The sequence below is a fragment of the Pimephales promelas genome, chromosome 4 (assembly GCF_988280905.1).
Source record: "Pimephales promelas chromosome 4, fPimPro1.hap1.1, whole genome shotgun sequence".
In the NCBI taxonomy this organism is placed as follows: domain Eukaryota; kingdom Metazoa; phylum Chordata; class Actinopteri; order Cypriniformes; family Leuciscidae; genus Pimephales; species Pimephales promelas.
This window is the reverse complement of record NC_142772.1, coordinates 5,796,746-5,813,862: the sequence shown is the minus strand read 5'-3', so window position 1 is coordinate 5,813,862 and position 17,117 is coordinate 5,796,746. Positions and strand designations below refer to the sequence as shown.

Here is a 17,117-nt window from a genome sequence, read left to right as displayed (position 1 = left end):
ATCAACACGCACCACATTTTATGAAAACATGTAAACTGAACATAAGGCATATACATACGGGCTGGGCGGGGCCGGGGTAGCAGGGGGCGGGGCGGGGCGGGGCGTGTTCGTTACGCAATGTCAGTATCACGATTCGAATCGTGAGTTCGAATCGGTTCGGTTCGAAAATCGTTACACCCCTACTATATGCAAAAAAGTTCAATAAAAACGGACTATTATTATGAAATAAAATTATTTTATTATTTCATATGTGAGGCTTTACACGGTTAGCCATTTTATGTTTTTGTCCAATGTTTAGTGCAGTTTGGATTTAAAATCTATGGTTTTATCATGAACTATTAAAGGGTTAGTTCATCCTGAAAGGAAAATTAAGTAATAATGTACTCACCCCACTGTAAAAAATTTTTGTTAAGATTTGTTATCGCATTTTTTTCATTAAATAATGTATTTAGTTGAGAGAACTTATTTTTTTGAGTTTCTGATGATTAAATCAATCTCCTTCATTGTATTAACTCACTTTTTTCAGTTCAATCAACTTAAAATTTTAAGGAAACCAGGTTACTTACTTTTTTAAGTTAAACCAACAATATTTTTTTACAGTGTTGTTCTAATGCCATATGCCCTTCTTTCTTTTATGGGCCACAAATGATTTTTTTTTTTTTCCACTTCAGCTCACCCTAATCCATATAGCAGAGAATAGTCTGTTCACAAGAAATCCCCAAAAAGTATCTGTGTATTTTCTTCACTGAGTCAAATATCACTGAACCGGAATTCTGTTTGTCTGATGACAGTCAGAATGACAATTGACAGATGTGAATGCAATAACTTCTTGTTGTGACGAACACAACGGATATATTAACCTCAGAGAAGAAGATACATGGGTTGTATTTCATGTCGCATTTTGGTTAATCTTGAGTGCTTTTTCTGGGTGAGACGGAATAAACTGCAGCGCAGAGAAGACTAACGGCTAAGGTCAAGACTTTTGTTAAATAAAACAGTTTGTTTTTCACCAAACCCTATCATATAGCCCCAGAAAACTTGGACTACAAAAGTTTTAAAAAAGCTTGATGCTGGTTGCTATTCACTGCCATTAAATGGACGAGTGCCAGCTCGACTTTTTTTTTTTTTTTTTTTTTTTAGAAAAAAGCTCCTTTTGTGGTCCATAAAAGAAAGAAGGTCACTCTCAGGAAAAAGTTATAATACAGTATGTTCCATTTAGGTACTAAAGCGCACTTCTGGTACAAATACAGCACCTTTAAAGTACTAATATGCACACCTTTGGTACAAATGTGTACCTTTTGAAAGGGTACAGCATCAATGACATCTTTTCTACCTTTTGTATCTCTTTAAAACCGTTCTCTGCGAAATCAACTCATTAATTGGGACCTGAATCAAATCAAGTGTAAACCCCTCTAAAAGCAGCAGCATCTAAGTGTTGTGCATTGTGTGTGTTCCAGGCGAGTGCAGTGCTGTGTTCAGGTGGATGTGCTCTGCTGGCGGTCAGCTCTCTGCTGGCCATCATCACCATCTTCCTGCCCGGTGGAGCCTGGGAGAGGAGGATCTGCACATTGGCAGGATACATGCAGATGGCTGCAGGTTAGTGTCTGGCTTACTATCTGACCTCTGATCAGCTCTTAAACGCCAATCCTTAGAGGAACCATGCTGAGTGGCATTACATGACTGATCCTAGTCCGTTAAACCCTAATCCGAGCTTGAGACGGGACCCCCATCTGAGGTAGGCCTGAAATGGCAAGAGCTTACCAAAATCTATGCAAGACTTGTAAAACCCCAACATATCTCTTTCCCACACTTTAAAGAATGGCTTGACTTTTCCTTCGGATACACACACAACAGCAGAGAACATCAGAAAGGAGCAGAGACCTTCCTTCTCTCACCTCCCTCTCTAATGTCATGTGATTCACTCTGGAGCTCGGCTTACTGCTTTGGGCGTATCATCTGAACTCTGTTGTGTTCAGGAATGATACAATTTGATATGCCATGATATGGCACTTTAAGCTGAATTTGGGTGCTGTTTCATATTAGAAATGCAAAGATTCATGTTTCATAGTTTATACAAGTTTATACAAACGCTATTTGCAATCCAGATCCCTTCGGGGGAAAATAACAGGTTACGCTGGTTTCTGCAATATGGTTTCTGGTCCAAGGTGGTCTGCCAGTTCAAACCAACCTATCAAGCCAAAGTTAGGCCAGTGGGGTGGTGATGACGCAGTGGATGAGGCACATGCCTTTGGTGTGAGAGACCCGGGTTCGAATCCACTGTGAGACACCAATGTGTCCCTGAGCAAGACACTTAACCCCTAGTTGCTCCAGAGGCGTGCGACCTCTGACATATATAGCAATTGTAAGTCGCTTTGGATAAAAGCGTCAGCTAAATGAATAAATGTAAATGTGATCTACAGTTCTGCACAATAGGCACCCTTTTGGTGGCTTTTTGTCCAATTGAGCATTTTGAATCGTTATTGGGCAGTAAATGAGAGAAATCTTTCTGGTGTGCGTTTTCCATACAACAACGTCCCTCTCTGCTTAGCTATAGTATCTTTGAAGAAATCAACTAGCTAGTCATTACTGTTTCACGAAACCACATTGTCGCAAATTTGTCGTTCAACCACATTGGTTCATGATGTTACGCAGGTGGTGGAGTAATAATTCTTTTAATGAATCTGTTTGAGATTGAATTACAGTAGATGAGGGCTAATACAGTATTTGAGGGCTAATTCTCTTTTTTTTTTCTCAGTTATTTTGCTTAACTTCCAGATTCAATCATTGGCTCATTCTTACGTTCGAGAGCACATACTCACAAGCACACTCTTTAAAAACAGTGCTTTAAATCTCTTGACTAACTAAAAGACAGAAATGACATCTGTATGTATTCGAAATAAAAGATATAGATTGTACTAAATGTCAGCTTGCTTATTTTGCTCATGATAAGGAATTATTAAAGGCACACTATGCAGCTCTGATGTTTTTGTGAAACAGCGACCCCTAGAGCCGCTGTGGTGTACTTGCAATGTCGTAAATAACCATAATTCGGTTATTTACGACAATAACCGAGTTACGGTTTTATACGGTTTCTAGCACGGTCCGATTCTCTTTTCCTTTTTCTGGACATTTCTGAATCTGACCAAGTTTTCTTGGATATGTTGTTGTTGATGTACGTGACGTCGTTGCCGTAAAGCATTTTGTGATTCTCGTGAGATTTGTCAGGGGCGCCGCTCTCAAACTTGCAACTTGCATTGCTGGTTTTTCCGGCGCCGATGAATGTAATACTTTTACTTCGATATTTTTTTAATGTTCTGCTAGTTACTCGTTGCAATTATAAAAAATTTACGAGTCATTCGTTGCAAGTTGGCTTTCATGCTGCCTAAATCACACGCCAGTTTTATAGGGTAATGGTATTGATTGACACACACATTGACAACTAATGCAGGGGTTGTCCTGCAATGACATTTTTTTGGCGGCCGCCAAAGCAAATTTGTATCCCGTCAAAGCGCCTTATTTGATTGCTAGTTCAAACTTTTGACTGCTTTCTTTAATAATTACACGACACAATACATGTACTTTTACTTTTAGTATTTAAGTAGTGAATTTTAAAATAAACTACTTGCAATACTTAAGTACAAATAATGTTGAATTCTTTAGCACTTATACTTAAGTGTGGTGCTTAAAGAGCACTTCAACTTCTACTCAAGTCACTTTTTTGATAGAGCACTTGTACTTTTACTCAAGTCTGGGTTTCTAGTACTTTATACATCTCTACTCTGCAGGCACACAATGCCTGTGCTAGTTGGCCATTGGCTGTTGTCTTTTGTGGTGTGTTCAAGTGCAACTTTTTGGCCGCAAACGCAGGCGACCTGAGACGTCAACAAAGTCAGCTTTCGTCTGCAATAGTTCTTTGATGTCGGTTTGGTGTGTCATGGGCTTATCTACCGGTATGACTTCGACCCAGCTGGTAGTCAACTAATCTGGACCAGCTTGGACCAACTATTGACTATAAATAATTCATTTGGATCAGCTAGAAACCACCAGATGCAAGATTTTGCAGGGTTGGCTTGCAAAAATGTGAATGTAATTATTGTTTTTGGTTGGGATCTCCAACGCATTCTCATCTTTTAGCGTCATATAGGTGACGCTATATGACAAAACGGCGAAATACTACGCACACGACACCCGTTATCGTTAATATAACATGCGATGTGATGGGGAGGTTTAGGTGTGGGGTAGGGTAAGGTAGTCTCATATTCACGCTAAAGAGTTATGGCGGCTTGGGTTCTCGTGTTATATTAACGATAAAGGGTGCCATGTGCGTAGTATTTCGCCGTTTCGTCACCTATATAGCCCTATTCGCACGGGATTAGTATTACCTGGGGACCACGTGTGAATTTGAAATTACCCACCCACATCTGAATTTCGTGTGGCGCATTCACACGGGATAACCGAAGCCTGTGATTTTACTCGAATTTACTGAGTTATCTCCCAGATATGATATCATTAGGCTATAGCTTTGAAATGTCTTGTCGTTATTATGTCTAGCTGTATATAATAAACAGAAGAATTGTCCTTGCCGTATGCTGCTAAACATGTCATTCATCTCCATCTAATCATTCTTTTTGTTTTCTTGCTTCTGATGGTTTTCAGCTTTCTCTTTCTGCAAATTTTATAGCCTAGTTGTACTAGCGAAATGACCCCGCACCCAAAATACTATCAAAACACTCCAACTCAGCCTCTATTCTCTGCGAAAGATGGATAAAAAGACACAGATGAAACAAAAACCTTGGCCAAATCACAGAGATGCTGATTCGCCCAGGACTAATATTATCACAGGACCCCGGTGTTCGGCGAAATATAGTAGGTAATTTGCGGGGTAATTTTTACTTTACAAATTACAGACATGGCCAATTCGCACGGGATTAAGATCACGGACAAACTCCGCAATTATTACAAATTACTCCAGGTCACCAGATAATACTAATCCCGTGCGAAATGGGCTTATGACACTAAAGGATGAGAATTTGGATGAGTATTTCCGAGACATTTCTTTTAAGGCCAATTCACACTGAACAGACAAATGCAAACAAACACGTTTGTTGGGTTTTGTTGGATCAGTGTGTTACCTCTGTCGGTGTCTGGTGGCTTGGGTCAGGGTTTGTTTTCACCCGACTGACTGAACATGTTAAATCAGTGTTTGTTTGGGCAGTGTGTTTATGACCGTAATTTTTCTAAATCCAACAGACTTGTTTGTTGGCGTTTGTCTGTGCGGTGTGAATTGGCCTTTATACACACACCCTCCACCATGATTATGCAGATATTTTCTGAACATGGTGAATTTTCAGACAAAACAGCCCATCCATCTAAACGCACTTTGTTGCAAAGAAGTGTTTGCTCTCTACGCTGGTTGCTAGGCAACAACCGTCGGCTGAATGTTGTGATGGCACGATGAGGGCACTCGAAGATTTACTGGCCACAGTAAAAAGACAATTACAGCCCTTTAACACAGGTCTGCGGTTCAGGGGTGCCTCGTGCAGCTCTGGCCTTCATTCGACAGGCGAATACAGTGACAGTGACATGATGGGAAGACCAAGTATGGTAACCCATACTCCTAATATGTCCTCTGTATTTAACCCATCCAAGATATTACACACACACACACACACACACACACACATAGGAGTAGTGAGTAGTAAGTATTAAACACACACCCAGTGAAGTGGCAGCCAGTTTGCTGTGGCGCCTGGGGAGTGATTGGGGTTTAGGTGTCTTGCTCAAGGGCCACAACCTTCTGGTTACCAGTCTGACTTTTATAGATCTTTATACTTCTTAAACAACCCCATATAGATCTACTTGCAGAAAAGCAATGACAAGCACTTATGCTAAATAAATATGTTAATATGCAAGATACATGTATATTGGGAGCGCTGATTTCCAATTTTTCCTTGATATTTTTGAGGCCTTGGAAGGTTTTATTGGATGTGGGAATACTGTATATTTAAATGCTTGTTTTAATTAAGCCTTTGGGCTCTACATTGATCATTACAGAGAAACCTTAAATAATTTTAAACTAAGTGCCTCGCACTGATTTATTTCCCTGTTCTAATTAGAAAGTAATGATATTTCCATAAAACTACTGTAATAATGGAGAATGTAAAAGGGCGCAGGCTATAATGGACTGCATTGGTATTCTCTAAGCTTTGACTGAAGCATCTTTTCAAGGGTAGGACGCTAGAAATCAGCCTTCATCCAAACAAACATGCTGTGTTCTTAAGAGGCTTTCAGACAGTTTTCGTTCTAAAATGTTTGCCAAATAACCTTTTTGAAGAAAGTTTTCTGCTGTAGTGGGAGCAAGTTTAGAAATTAATAAGCCTCTAAAGTTTGTGCATGTTTGCTTGAAGTCGAAAGACATATAGTTGATGATTTTTAATATTTCATGTGCTGTTTTGCTCAATGAAAAGCGTTCTCTCATCATTGCTTTTAAAGCAGTTATTAAAGCAGTCTGAAATAAGAAACTGAAACAGTATAAAACAGATATAATTAGACTTCGACTATAATGCTCCAGCTCAGTGATTCCCATCCAGGGGTCTGTGTACCTCAGGAGGGGGTTTTGAATTCACTGTTTCTCTACAATGGCCCAACACAATGGACAGCTGTCTTATTATATGGAGCTACTTCATGAATCTTTTTTTCAGGGACTGTATCGGTTATTTTGAGTGAGTTATTATAATAATAATGAATGACATTATGCAAATTTGTTACAAACCTACCTACGTTTACGCTGAAGAAAGATTGGAATTACTGACGGCTCATTTCAGGCATTTCATAATCGGTTGTTTCTTTTGAGAGAAAGATAATAAGACAATTTGCCTTGGATTTTGATCTTTGAAACTTTGCAGACCTTTTTACATTCACAAACAGCAATATTAAACTATTATTGTTAGTTAGAAGCACTGAAATGAAAATTAAGCAATTTAATCATCTGTGGAACGGGCAGGACTCGAAAAACTCCAGCCAATCATTTCCAAGACCACCTAGAATCATTAAACAGAAAATGCGTCAATCAAAGGGTCGTGCACATACTCAAAGCTCGTGACCCAGTCATAGTAAGTGCAAGAGAGAGAGTAAGTGCAATCTCGTGCATCTGAGTTTTGCATATGCATGATTGCGTGGTATGAGTGCTTTGTTTATGCAAAAAAACACTAAAAAACAAACATAGCTTATCACTTTATTTGCAAAATATTAATCTTAAAGGTCCCGTATTATGCCCCTTTTCACAAGATGTAAAATAATTCTCTGATGTCCCCAGAATGAGTATGTGAAGTTTCAGCTCAAAATACCCAACAGATCATTTTTTACAGCATGTTTAAATTGTAATTTTTTGGGGCTCAGAAAAAACGCGCTGTTTTAGTGTGTGCCCTTTAAATGCAAATGAGCTGCTGCTGCTGACAGAGGGGGCGGAGCTTCATGAGCTCACACTCAGTCTCTCAGGACAATTTCATCTCACGGAATGATGATAATATCAGAAACTCTCAGTAACCGTGTTCATTTCCAGTCGGACAATAATGCCTACAGAGTCAGAGTGCTGTATAGAGATGGAACAGGTACAGTTTAGTAGTTTAATTACGCTTATTATTATAACGTATTTGTCATCTGCTTGTATGTATCTATTCTTTATTAATAGACGAATCCGGCGAAACTACCGGAAGTAAGCGGGCGCCATTACTGAGCTGTTGCTGGGTAGCGTTGCGCCATTGCCTCCTATTGTTTTAGTTGCAACTTGCGTCCACTGGAATAAATAGCCCGCGATTTACGACTGTCACTAACGTTACAACATTACCCCTTGTATAATGTTGAGTGGGTAAACGGTTTCCGTTATAATTTGTTTCAATGATGGCAGTAAAATTTAAATTTTCAAGAGAAAACATTGTGAGTACCCCGGGTCGACTGCCCCTGTCTGGAGCCGTACGGTTTACAAAGATTTCCTGGGCAAGTACAAGACGCGGACATTCGCGTATAATAACAATTATTTAATGACATAAGTAAAAATATAATAAATATGTGATATAGTGATCAGCAAAATCTCCTCTCTTGCTTTTTTTCTATTCAATTAACATGCTATGGTCATTAAATGGCTTTCCTGAGCTAAATATAATGTTATGTGACATAATTGTTCTCCCGCTGTTATATTGACCTCTTTCCATGGTTTAAAAACACTAATTGGTCGATATTATGTATACTTTCTAGCTGTAACGTTACCTTACCCTTGCCTGTTGCAATGTGAAAATGAGATAAATAATGGACACAAATGAAAAACATGAATTTGTTTATTTGATTTCATTTATTTATTTATTGTTGCCAAATGGACAGATCTTTTTATAGTTTCCTCGTTAGCAAACGTTAGCCTAGCTAGCTTGCCAAGCTATTTTCATAAATAACGTTAATCTGTAAGATCGTTTGTACCTTCATCTGTGACTGGAGGCCAAGGTCTAACATCATCAACCCAACAAGTCATTCTGCCTGGCTGTAGCTGTCATCGAGGGTGCGTTCGCGTTATCACCGAGGTTTGTTTACATACCGGTGCATATGTCTATGCCGGTGTAACAGCTCAGTAATGGCGTCGCCACAAGATGGCAGCCTACACAGAACGCTCGTCGGATTCGTCTGTAGCCTACAAGTCTGGTGTGTCGGACCAGGTCTGAATGATGATCAAACATATACTGATGAGTTTAATAAAGTTTATTGTACATCACACAAAAGATGAAGCGTCAGTTTTACTTCAGAAAATCACCGTAATGAGCTGAGTAAACACAGTAAGTTATAAGAAGTGCGCAAGTTGAGGGAGCATTCCTGTGGGCGGACGTTAGTCAAAAAAACTGTCCTACTGACGTCATTAAAGAAGGAAGTAGAGGGATGTAGTCCAAACGGGCCGTTTAATGTAGGCTACTTCTGTTAAATAAAATATCTCGCTTGCCATTGAACTTTGAGCTTTATAATTTCACAGATATTATTTATACTTTAACAACAAAGTAAAGTTTGAAACATGGGATCACGAAGAACGGGACCTTTAAATGAATGTCTGCTCCCGCATTAACATGCATGGTACTCTTGCGAAAGCATTTGTAAATAAAGGTGTGTTGTTGTTTTTTGCACAAACAAATCACTCGTATCGCTTCATTAAAATTGAGGTTAATCCACTGGAGTCACATGGATTACTTTAATGATATCTTTACTACCTTTCTGGGGCTTGAAAGTGGTAGTTGCGTAGATGTTAGTTGAGGGACTGAAAGTCTTAATTAGTGTTCCGAAGATGAACAAAAGTCTTACAGGTTTGGAATGACATGAGGGTGAGTAATTAATTACCTAATTAACCCCTTAACAAACCATATAGTGTTTAGAAATAATACATTTTTAAAGATTATTTTTAAAGATATATATATATATATATATATATATATATATATATACTGTATCAGTGTATATATATATATATATATATATATATATATATATATATATATATATATATATATATATATATATATATTTTTTTTTTTTTTTTACTTCAGACATGACTTGGCCTTCATAGACTTGAAACTTAACTTGGGACTCATTATAAATAACTTATAAACATGTCTTCTCTGTTGATCAAGATTTATTATTGGTTAGCTACCGATGTATCAGATTGTCTTTCCTCTGTTTGTTTCCTGAATCTGGATTAATTGTAAATCACACTACAGTAGACCTGCATCGTATGAAATCTTTCTTGCACTGACGCAATATAAACCATCTCATAAACATTGGAGAGTCTGCTGCTTTGTCTGCATTATAGCCTGCACAAGGGTAAGAAAAACTTTTGGCAAACTCAATGTAATTTTAAAGCAGTGCACATAATAAGACATTTTTTGTGTGTTCATTTTTGTTCATTTCCCTCCTCTCTGTGTTTTTATAAATGGGTTATTTTATAGCTAAATTATGGATGCGAAGATCACAGGAGAGAGCGTTTGTTTGCTGATGTGAAATGAGGGAACTAAAGCATAATGGCCCTGTGAAAACAATGAAGGTATTATGCAGAGGAAATGATAGCAGAGCTGCATTTAATTTGATGATGGCAACTTCACAGTTATTCACAACAAACAAGAGCCTCTTATGGCACTTGATGACTCATCTCTCTCTCTCTCTCTCTCTCTCTCTCTCTCTCTCTCTCTATGTGTGTGTGATTGTTAGCATTATGATATATACATGATGCATTTTGAAGAAGTAATTTGCTTTGAAACAAACTGGAGTAAGCAATGTAAGAGTGAGTGGAGAGAATATTGAATCAGTCAGTGACCTTTCTCTCACTCTTTTTGTTGAGTCCCTGATAAATGTATGCCCTTCTTCAATGCTGAACTTGTAAGACATCTGAGAGAATTCACCTTGACTCAAAACTGAAAGGGTGAAAAGAAACAATAAATGTAAGATGTTTCGAGGAATGTCTTGGAGGATCTGCTTTCCTCAAGATGTTATTTTTGGTTGAGTTTGACAAACTTTTACCCAAAAGTGAGCTAAACCCGACAAAATGTCAAAATATGTTAGTAGGTCAGTGTTTATAACCAGCTGTATAAGTCAATGGAATATTTTGCATTTAGCTAGCCAAGTAAATGTGTGTGTATGTGTGGTGTGTGTACTTAACTATACTTTGGGGACAATTTGTACCCAGAAGTGACCAAAATATGGTATAAAAATAAAGTAATTAAAGGTTTTTTTTTTATGTAAAAATGCAGAAACTTTCTGTGATGGGTAGGTTTAGGAGTGTGCGTGAACCAGGCATACAGCTTAGACCTATCTTCTCTAAAGATATAGAGACTGAGAGAAAGAGACTAGATACAGAGAAAAAGACTTCCAGGTCACTTTGAGAGATTCAATGTAATGGAAAAGTATGGCAATCTCTCAGTGCTGGACTAAAGCTCCAGTCGAGTCTTGTACTCAAGCACTCAGTCAAGTAGGGCTGGGTATTGAGACAAATTTCACAATTCGATTCGACTTCGATTCACAAGCTTGCAATTCGATTCGATTTCAATTACGATTCGATTCAATACCGATTATTTTGGATATCTGTTACAATAAATGGCCATTTTTCTGTAAACTATGGGAGTCTAGTTGTAGCCAATAGGCTTCATTAGCCTAATATGAAGGTAATAATGAACTGTTTTGTAGCCATACAAACACTTAAATTACACTTTTATTTATTTTTATAATAAGAAGATTATATGAAATATAAACATTTAAATGGTGGCTGTCATAAAAACATGCCAGATTTATTCAAATATGCATTAAATATTGAAGAACATTAAGATTATAATGCATATGTAATATGGTGTATATATTTAGCAAAATGCTCCTCTCTGGAGTTATTTTTTCTAGCTGACTAACGAGTTTATGTGGGTTTTCTGAGGTAAATATGACGATACATTGATTACAAGCTGTTTCACTGACGTCTTTCCACGGTTGAAACGCTGATTGAGGGAATCAATGTGACATGATACAGATTTAGATAAGTTGTACTCTATCTTTTAACACACTTTCAGATGCTCATTCATGTTTATTTCGCGCGGTAACTGGTATTATTAAGCCGGAAGAGAGATCAGCGCTGCTGCTTCTCTTGAGCTGCGCCAGAGCGATCTCACGCCACAGCACCAAAACGTTATTTATGTTTTTGAATTTCTAAAGAAAATGGACGTAATTTGAAAATTGAGACTTTGTTTCATATCAATAGTAACAAAGGACAAAGATATTGCGATTTTTTTTTTGGTTGTGCGCAGCCGCGATACAATGTCCCATTCATTCAAATCAAACATGATGACTAATCGAGTCTTAAGATTTAAGAATCGATATCGGTTTGTAAAAATGAGAATCGATTAATATCGAGAAATCTATATTTATTACCCTGCCCTACAGTCAAGGATAACAATATTTCTACCTCCATTTCAGGAATTAAACGTGAACTTAAACGATTTCAGACTTAGCCTAGCTCTACAGAAAAAAAGAGACTGCAACCGGACACATGTGAAAACACAGATAAATATCTGGGCATTAAATGTAGTCTTGCAATGCTGAATTTGTTAACATTAACAATTTGAGAACAAAGTACAATTTGCACGGTTTGACGTGACATGATAAGCGATCGTTAGATTTAATCAGCTTGATATACTGTAAGGTTTTTTTTCCGTTAGTTGGTCAGAACAAAAGTTGATGTTACTTATTTAGATGTTATAGCTTGTTTAGATCCATTATAGCCTGTTGAAAATTATTATGGTGGTCATACTTCCAAAAAAGTAGAATCTGTGATTGCGAATGCCAGTATCCACACCCGCGCCGCACATTTTCCTCAAAACATTGTGTTCATCCACGCTGTGCCGTGCCGAGGCACAACCCACGTAAAGTTGATAAGTCTGTGAATAACTGCAATTCCAGATTTTGAACAGAGATGGTGACAACGAGGAAAAACTATGGACTGCAGCTTCCCCATTATCTACACTCAATACACCATAATGACAGTAAAAAACAGATCTGTGACAATTTTTCACATTTATTCACAAGGTAAAAACTGGTTGCATGGTTAAAGCACCTTTAAAGCCTCAAGTTTTTTGGGCATGATGTGATAAGCTTTTCACAGCTGCTTTTGGTGATATTGGACATCCTCTCAAGCTCTGTCAGGTTGGATCGGGGCCGTCGGTGGACAGCCATTTTCAGGTTTCTCCAGAGATGTTTGATTGGGCTCAAGCCCAGACTCTGGCTGGGCCACTCAAAGACATTCACAGAGTTGTCCATAATCCACTCTTGCATTGTCTTCGCTGTGTGCTTTGGGTCATTGTCCTGTTGGAAGGCGAACTTTCTGCCTAGTCCGAGGTTCTGAATGCTCTGGACTAGGTTTGCATTAAGGCTAACGCTATATATTTTGCTTTTACTGTGACAAGTATCCCCTTCCCTGCCACTGAAAAACACCCCCACAGCATGAGGCTGCTACACCTACACTTTACTGTTGGTATTGTGCAGGTGATGAGCAGTGCCTGCTTTCCTCCAGACATGATGCTTGGAACTGAGGTACATCCGACCAGAGAATATTGTTTCTCACAGACTGAGAGAGTCCTTTAGGTACTTTTTTGCAAATTCCAAGTGGGTTTTCATGCATCTTCACTGAGGAGAGCAACTTTGCTGTAAATCCCAGATTGGTGGAGTGTTGCAGTGATGTTTGTCCATCTGTAAGTGTCTCCCATCTTTATATATGATCATGGAGCTCAATCAGAGTGACCGTCAGGTTCTTGGTCACAACTCTAACCTAACCTCTAAGTCCCTTCTCCATTGATTGCTCAGTTTGACTCTAGGAAGAGTCCTGGCTGTTCTAAAATTCTTCCATTAAGGACTACAGTATGGAGGACTATGTTCACATGCTTCTGTGAACCTTCAACACAGCAGAATTTTGTTGTAGTCTTACCAGTGGCGGCAGTGGCTCAGTGGTTCATGTGGGTTGTCTACGAACCGAAAGGTTGGTGGTTCAATCCTCGGTTCCACCTGACCAAGTGTCGAGGTGTCCATGAGCAAGACACCTAACCCCAGCTGCTCCCGACGAGCTGGCTGGCGCCTTGCATGGCTGACACCGCCGTCGGTGTGTGAATGAGTGTATGAATGGGTGAATGTGAGGCAAATGTAAAGCGCTTTGGTGGCCATTAGGTCTATGAAGGCGCTATATAAATGCAGTCCATTTACCATTTACCAAGATCTGTGTCTTCACACAATATCTCTGAACGCTACAGTTCCTTTGACCTTATGGCTAGGTTTTTGCTCTGATTTACATTTTTAGATTTTATTGAGTGGTGTGTGCCTTTCCAAATCATACCCATTCAATTGAATTTGCCACTGGTTAACTCCACTCAAAGTGTAGTAACTTCTACAAGTGGTATTGGACCGCTCCTGAATTCAATTGTTTCAGAAAAGGGTATGAATACTTATACAATGTATTTATTTAGGACCCAAGCCCTGAAAGGGTGCAGAGCCCTAATGTTTTCCTTAGGAATATTATTATTTTACTACCTTTTTGGCACTTTTGGGGCCCCTAACATGCTCGAAAACTCTTGAAACTTTGCACACGGGTCAGAACCCGGACTGAAGCTGGTTCCTGGGCGCGGCAGGGAAGCTCGACAGCTCCCCCTGGAACCAGGTCCAAAAACTCAAAATCCAAATCAAACACGCTTGCATGTAATAATATGAAACACCAGCGCAGTCTCATCCCAAGACGTCATATAACTGACGTTTTGGGACGTCTTTTGACCATACGCCAATATCGGCCTTTTTAGGGCCCCCTTAAATGTCGGTAGATGAGGTTATCAGATCCTAACTCTACCCCAGACCTAAACCTAACCCTAAACCAACCCTGTCACCTAACTGACGTTAAAGGTAAAGCGTCAGTTGTATGACAGGATCGTCAACTAACAACGTTTAAGAGTACCCTAAAAAGGCGGATATTGACGTATGGTCAAAAGACGTCCCAAGACGTCAGTTATATGACGACTTGGGATGAGACTGTGTTAGAAACACGGTACACATATAGATCTCATTGGGGCGAACAACTTTTGAACAACAAAGCCGGCGGCATCGCCACCCTTATCTTTAGGTAATTGGCCCACCGGCTTGGGCCCATCATCGCTGCTCGCAGCTATATTTCAGTTTTGTATTTTTAATACATTTATAAAGTTATCACCAATATGTTTTTCTTTTTTTGCTTTGTCATTACGGTGTATGGAGTTTCGATTAATGCGGAAAAAAATATTAATTTAAAGTAGATGAACATAAGGCATGTGAAAAATGCCTTTTAATTTTAATACTTTCTCAAAGCACTGTATCTGATATAGACCAATATCGATATTGGATATGGTACTGATATGGTATTGTGTATCCCTATAAAATAGTAATAATAAAGAATGTTTTGACTGCTAGTGTAATTGTTTATTTATGTGAACTAGACATATCCTCAGACAACAGAGAAATGAAATGGTAAACATTTAATGGACAGGTTGTTTAGCACTGTAAATGATATGACTAGTCGGTCACGTCCTCTCCGTCGAGTGTACAAGCGTGCTGTGATCTGTAGAGTCTCCTGGGATGTATTTAGCTGGAGATGGAAGTGCATTGATGTCAGGCAAAATGTTAAAATCTCTTTTCAGATTGGACTGGTTGCCCTGACAATCTGCTGGTGGTACCAAGGAAAATCTTTCCCTCTTTTGCAGCTGACAGCTGCAGTAAAGCTCATGTGTTTTCAACGTTAAAACACATTCTCCTGCCCAAAGAAACACTTCACTCAAAAATAAAAATGTACTCATCTCATATCGTGGTACAAAAACATGAAGGAGAGGCTTTTAAAAAACCATAGCTGCATTGTTTTCATGATCATAATCATAAACATGACAAACAGTGGGTCATCACACCTCTTTGCTATAACTGTGGACATTAACTCAATCCATGAGTGTGAACATGTCTGGACTGATATGATTTAGCATATTAGTGAAGGATATTTCTCTCTCACAGTGTGAGTTGCTCTTCCCACTCTTTTACCCCACTTCAGCTGGCCTTTCTCTTTTGATTCATCTCTCTTGGAAAAAAGTCAAAAGAGACTGATCTTTCTGCCTCTGATCCACCCCATTGCTCTGAAAATGGTTAAAGTGTGTGGCCCGCGGTGTCAGATCTCCCCAGGGCCAACATTAACGCACAGATACATGAGCATATGACCAGTTCAGTCTTTCATCAACATCACTGCTGGACTGAAGTTGGTACTTGAGGACTGGTTTGGTCTTGTTCTACGTACAGAAGTTGTTTTCACACAAACACACCAGTTAAAGGAGAACTCCGGAGCAAAATGAACCTTTGGTCTAATAAAACATTTAGCGTATAATGCTAGTAATGGAGGCATTTTCTAAGTAAAAAGAAATCGCTTATCGTTTATACCACTAACAAGGCTCAAAATAGCCCCACAAGTAACATAATGAGGGTCCATACATGCAAAACGAAGCATTGACAGTTCACTTCGTGTATACAGACAGGATCCATCTTAGAAAATAGTCTCGATAAGTCGATTATACAGTTCGCTGAACTTCATACAGTTCAGATCACTCAGCGTGTCGTTCGTGGTTTGACTAGTCGAGACTGTTTTCCAAAGAGGGCGCCACCTGTATACACAAAGAGAACTGTCTTCATAAAGTATCTTCTTATTAAACGGTCTGTACACTTACAAAGTTCTCAATGCTTCGTTTTGCATGCAGTGACACTCATTATGTTTCTCTGTTAGTGTGGGGCTATTTTGAGCCTTGTTAGTGGTTAAACTGGCGATTTCTTTTTACTAAGTAAATGCCCCCAGTCCTAGCATTATACGCTTAACAGTTTTTAGAGATAAAACTCTTTACATTCGATTATCATGAAAACAAATCTCAGAAAACTCCATCAAAAACTCCTTCTCTCCATCAAAAACCTCTTAAAAATCTGAATATTACTCTTTACCTCACAATCTTTAAATGTTCCACGACATGCTTATTTTTGTACGCTTTGATGTAGACCTCTGCCTTGTTATGGATATTATAAGAGATTAATGTAAGTAACCTCTGAATATTACTTTCAGTCATCTTTGATGTTGAGGTTTATTTTTTTTTACATTTCTTAAAGGTTCTCCAAGCGGTCCTGGGTGTTGATGTTCGGAATATTTTCAAACAAATCGGAGGCTAGCTAGACCCTCCCTCCTCCGCATCTCATCTCCCCCTCCCTTCCGTGCTTCCTGAAATAATTGTGAACGTGCTTTTCTAGCAAATTATATCCTTGTGTGGGTTTGGCGAACATAAGCGTCAATTTAGAAGAAAAAAAACAATTTAACGTTACCCACCTGTCCAGCAAAAACAGAGCAACCTGACGTCGGACTGGAAGCCCTTCTGCCACCGGATTTCTCGCCATCGTTCAAAAGCTTTGCTACCGATGTAAATTCGGAACTTCGCACGTTCTTTATCCGACTCCTACTTCTTTTTAATTTGTTCTTCAGAACGACGTCTCTTTGGTCGTGTGTCGGCCATTTTTCAAACTTCCCTCTGATG

General features: G+C 39.0%; 1 protein-coding gene across 1 annotated transcript in view; it reads left to right on the top strand.

Moving 5' to 3' along the window:
* Positions 1–17,117, top strand: part of lhfpl7 (LHFPL tetraspan subfamily member 7) — a 157,015-nt gene that overhangs the window by 50,636 nt on the left and 89,262 nt on the right. The window contains exon 2 of the mRNA XM_039662441.2: positions 1,458–1,596. Coding sequence (XP_039518375.2) covers positions 1,458–1,596 — 139 coding nt within the window. The remainder of the gene's footprint in view (positions 1–1,457; positions 1,597–17,117) is intronic.